General features: G+C 27.4%; 1 protein-coding gene across 1 annotated transcript; it reads right to left on the bottom strand.

Moving 5' to 3' along the window:
- Positions 1–2,707: 2,707 nt before the first annotated feature.
- On the bottom strand, positions 2,708–3,846 carry LOC107630844 (mitochondrial import inner membrane translocase subunit TIM8). Its single transcript, XM_016334100.2, has 2 exons — positions 3,661–3,846; positions 2,708–3,123 (listed from the first exon to the last, which is right to left on the bottom strand). Exons 1-2 carry the CDS (start codon positions 3,706–3,708, stop codon positions 2,935–2,937), a joined length of 237 nt encoding a protein of 78 aa, XP_016189586.1. The 5' UTR covers positions 3,709–3,846; the 3' UTR covers positions 2,708–2,934.
- Between the last annotated feature and the right edge of the window lie 1,546 nt (positions 3,847–5,392).

Raw genomic sequence — 5,392 nt, 5'->3', positions numbered from 1 at the left:
ACCTTATAAAAGCTAATCATCACCATCAGTCTTAATCTTTTTCATTTTCTCTTCCCTCATCACCGAATCATACAAGAAAAAGAAAAGAAAGGACCGAGATAGAGAGCAACCAAGAAACTTCCATGGAACCGTGACTTTCAACTTCAATTTTCTTATGATCTGTAACTCTAATAAAAAATCTAATTCGGTAAAAGTATTTTTATCTTCCTTCTCTACACGTTGGCATTATTTTTGTTCGATGGAGGCTGACAGTGACGTAGCTCCTCTTCCCCTTGAGTTCGGCCAACTGAATTTTTAGGAAGCACAGATGATTTCTGACGCTTTCCTCTCCAGCAGCTCGGTCAAAAAGTTTTTCCAGAACTTTCATTGATTTTAATTTCATACGGAGGTAGGGAGTTTGTTTTTAAAGTTAAGTTTTTAATTTAGAATGCCTACAAAGTTAATTGGATAATTACAAATATATATATATATATATAATAGTAATGATATTGAATATGGATTATTGCTGTGAATGTGACTGGTTTGGTTGTTATGAGAGTTTAATTGGTCAAATTAAGTTTGGATTGAGGTTGTGAAAATGTGATTGTTGAGGAATAGGGAACCCGTAAGGGTGGTTTAGTCCGAATTTTAGAGAAAATGTTGCCGAAATTTTATAAAATCTGAGGTTTTATTTGAAAAGTTATTTTAAAAGATTTGGTTTTGGAAAATTAAATTATTTAAAATATATTTAGTTAAGAAAAGATTTATTCTATTTTAAAGTTTAATTTATTAAGAAAAGTATAATGTTTTAAACTCAATCTTTTAAGGAGAGATTTTGTTTTAAGTAAAGATTTGAGCTCGGTTTATTAAGAAAAGGAATCTCTGCCACAGGAGAGTAGAGAACAAGGATTTAAAGAATATATTAATTAATGAAGTTTCTGCCACAGGAGAGCAGATGTGACATTGTTTGGGCCTTAGTACCAAATGTAAAGTGGGGACGCCCACACACTGAGAACTGTTTTTCAGATGTACGCTTATTGATTTGGAAAGTCACACTGATGCGGCCTAGCCGTACGACTTAAAGTCACACTGATGCGGCCTGGCCGTACGACTTATAAGCACACTGATGCATCTGGAAAACCATATCTGGGACTTGTGCCCGGGTAATGTCGGGAGCGGGTAGGCAACCGACACATGAGCTCATGGCCTGCGTTAGGGATAGACATGCATCATATTGATTGCGCATTTGCATTTGATTGCGCTTGCCTGTTTTATTACTTTGTGATTGTATTGTTTGTCTTGTTGTGACTTGTTTGTACATTGAATAGAATCTCTTGCTTGCACTATTTGTTTGTGAGTGTATTAAAGTGATTACGAGTTGACATTTGACTGAGGATTAACTATGTGGCTGAGAGACAGAAAATGTGACTAGTTTTATATTTAAAATTTGTTTTGAGTTTAGAAATTTAAAGAAAAGTAATTATTTATCTAAAGTAGAAATAAAAGTATTTCCAAAGGGTTAACAAAATAGTTTTATTGAGTAAAGTTAATTATTTGCATTAAATTCATTACTTTTACGGCATTCCCATTCCCTACTGAGAACGTGTGGTTTGTTCTCACCCCAAAATCTTCCACCCTTTCAGTGACACAGGTTCGGAGATTCAGTTAGAAGATGCAGACGACTAGTAGTTTTACTTGTGATTCCTGTTATTTTTATAGAGTTCCCTCGCCCTTGTTGCTTTAAGTTTTATTTTATCCAGAGGGATAGGTATTGTATTTGAGTTTTATATTAAATTCATTTGTATAGCATTTATTATTATTAATAATTGTGTGATTTTAATTACTACAAATAATTTTCTGGTATTTTCTTATAAACTGAAACGCGATATCGACCTAAAGCCTCAATATTAAATAGTAAATAAGGAGAACAGGTTAATAACTCCTTACTTTTAGTACGATCATGACGTGCTAAAGGTTAGGGTGTTACATTAAGTATGGACCAAAAATGATAATATTTGTTGATCATATATTCATATAACATTGCTCTTTAAAAAATACTTAAATTCTTTTAATGGAAAATAATGTATTTAAATTTTTTTAAATATAATTTCAAAATTCAAAAAATTTTAATTGAAGATTGAGTAATAAAAATGAAGAATTTTAATTTCTTCAAAAAAGAAAAAAGAAATTCAATTTTCTCTCTTTTTTCTAATCTCATTTTAAAATATATTTATTCGCATAAATTAACAGTCAAAGATAATCTAACCATCTATGTTAAACAAAACTTTTGAAAATATAACTAATATAATTATCTCAACCAAACAAAAAATTTAATTCTCTAACATTTAAAATGACTCTTATAAAAAAAGTTGAAATTACAACCATGGAAAAAAAATTAAAAATATAAAACCTTTAGCAATTTTTTAAGTATTTGTGTAAGAATATCCCTTCTCCCTATTACTAAACAAACACTTGTAATTTTTTTTTTTTTTTACCAAAGATAGGAGACTCGAACCCGCAACTTCTTAATTGAGTATGAGGAGACTATGCCATTTGAGCTATTACTCATTGGCCAAACACTTGTAAATTTAAATTAGGCTTATGATGGCATTTACATTTTTTTTATTTTTATTAACAAGAACAAATACTTAAAAAGTTTCACTCATTTCACTGCATATAAAGACGAATTTTATCGTTGGACTGCAAAGGCAACATGGATTATGAGCCATTGTAATGATCAAAGTTAAACTATTAAAATAGTAGTACAAAAACCGCACCGAAAGGTACTAAACTTCTTATAGATTCACATGGGAACCAACGCTATAGTACTTTCCAGTGTGTCACAAATTCGCAGAGATAAAAACTAACAATGCCCAAACAATTTGGATGTAATCTAAGACAGACATGAGTGACCAACCGAAAAACCAAATTGCAGATTAATTAAGTTGATGATCTTCACTGCAAGCTTTGAAACTTTTTCATGATAAGTAGGCTCATCTCAATATAGCGATGTGCACAGTTAGAAAGACAAGTAGATTCACTCGAACTGAACTTATTCCCAGGTGTACCCGTGATGCATTTGTCCCAGCATGCATCTGTCAGCTTTGACACCATTTCATTAACCATTGCTAGTTGCTGCTCTTGCTGCAATTACTTAACTAAGTTAAACTTTAAATCTTTTATTTCAATGTTAACTCATTTTTATCACATGAATTTAAAAAGAATGCTGCGAAAAACCCCAATGTTAGTAATAAATAAATAAATAAAACCAAACAAATGCCCTCAAAATCCTATCACATTTGATATGATTTTTGTTTGAATGAATTTTTTTTATCCCTGTAAAATACCTGTGTGCTAATTGAATCTTCTTACTCTATATTAATTCTCCTTTTTTTTATTTGACCAGATAAGATTAAGTGAAACAAAACAGATATTTACAAAATGAAGTAGTAAAAATTGAAAAAGCAACGGAAAATTCATTGCTTTCCACTCATTTTGAAGCGATAAACACGAAAGGGCAAAAAAAATTCACCAAAAGCACACTAAGAATAAAGAACAATAATAAGTAAATATAAAGAAACAGAACTCTTGCAAACTAGAAGTTCGTACGATTCTACGACAACAAATTCGAAACAAACCTCAATCGAATGGAAAAAAGAAAGAGCAACGTCTGAAACTTACAGAGTAGAATTGCTGCATGTCAGATGAATCAAGCTTTGAAAAATCCATGGATAATGGAGAGAGGATTAGGCTGTAGAAACTTCAATCAAAATTTCTCAGAAAAACCCTAATCGATAAGAACTAGGAAGACGACTATCAGAAAAACTGTAAAATTGTGTGTCCAATTTCAATGGACATAAGCCAACTCTGTATTGGGCTTTAGAGGATCATTTAGGCTTTATATTGTTTTTGGGCTTACGATTTTATTTGTCAGCGTGTAGAAAACAACCAAAAATCAGGCAAATTTACTCTTATCGGATAGATTTCTATTTTTTTATATATTTTTATTTTAAAAAATACAGATTAATATTTTTTTTATCAATATTAACTAATATTTTGGACTAATATTTCATTTTATACTATTATAATTTAGAATTTAAAATTTATAATTTAGTATAAAACTATTTTTATTAGCAAAAAATAACTAAGAATAATAAATTTTATTGGTCATATAACATTATTCTTGATATTAACAGTGATTGAAGATAAAAAATACACAAATAAAATATATATAAAAAATTATGAAATATAATTTTTAGTTAGTCAATATTTGCTAATTTTTTTAAATTCTAAATAATTTTCATTTTTTGAAGAATTTAAGATAGGTTTAGTATTTATAATTCAAACTAATATTTAAAATTAAGAATTTATCATGTAAAATATAAAATTAAAAAAATTAAAAACTGACTCCCTAATCTTACTCATATAAGAAATAGTGCAAGCATTATTTTTCCAAAATGTTGAAGAAATACTTTTCTATGAATGTATATGTAATTATTATGTGTCATCTCTAGTCACTTCACCACAAAGATAGATCTAGGTGAGAAGAAGGAAGGAGGCACTCCCCCCAACTCCACAACTAGAAATTTGGAAACAAATTAATAAGTATATATGGATTAATATATTTTGCTCTTATTATTATATTATCTTTGTCCTATTGAAATTCATGTTAAAAAAATTTTTAATATTATTAAACTTAACATGAAATAATATTTATCTTATTATAAGTATCAAAACTAAAAATAAATAAATAAATAAATTTAACATTGATAAATATTTATAATATATATTTTAAAACTAACCAAGTAATTAATTATTAAGCTAAAATTTAATTTTCTAAACATAAGTGAAATTATTAGTTTTTTGTTTTCAAAAGTTAGTTAAGATAAGAAAAAAAATTATTTATCTATTAATTAATATTCTTTAAATTGACAATATATCGAAATTAACATTTGATATGTACTTCAAATATTCGTGATATGTGTAAGACTTCAGATTTTGAAAATTAAATAATAAATTATTTATGATTTATTTTATTTATTTGAGAACATATTTTCAAAGATTTTTATATTAATTGAGTACTTTCTTATTATTGATTTAAAACTTTAATGATTGAAAAAAATGAATGAGAATTTTATCTGCTTTAATTTGATTAATTAAATTTTAAATTTTATTTTATAATTTAAAAAAAATTAATTTAATTATTTCTAGTTATGGAATTAGATTAATTATTTGAAAATAAATTTTGTAAATTAATAATTAAATAGTATTTTTATAGATATTATTATTGGATTAAAATTGATTTTCAATTACTCTATTACTCCTAATTTTATTAAAAATTATTTAAACTACCCAAATATTTTCAAATTGAAACACTAAAAACCAAACACTAACCCTAATCCCTTCTAACCTA

The sequence above is a fragment of the Arachis ipaensis genome, chromosome B7 (assembly GCF_059453495.1).
Source record: "Arachis ipaensis isolate K30076 ecotype BB chromosome B7, ASM5945349v1, whole genome shotgun sequence".
In the NCBI taxonomy this organism is placed as follows: domain Eukaryota; kingdom Viridiplantae; phylum Streptophyta; class Magnoliopsida; order Fabales; family Fabaceae; genus Arachis; species Arachis ipaensis.
The sequence above is the reverse complement of the archived record's forward strand: the minus strand, read 5'-3'. Positions and strand labels throughout refer to the sequence as shown.

Excerpts from the sequence above, each read along its gene's own strand:
- LOC107630844 (XM_016334100.2), bottom strand. The coding sequence starts at position 3,708 with ATGGATTTTTCAAAGCTTGATTCATCTGACATGCAGCAATTCTACTCT. Across the intron at positions 3,124-3,660 it reads ACATGCAGCAATTCTACTCT|CAAGAGCAGCAACTAGCAAT; the intron begins GTAAGTTTCAGA and ends AAGTAATTGCAG.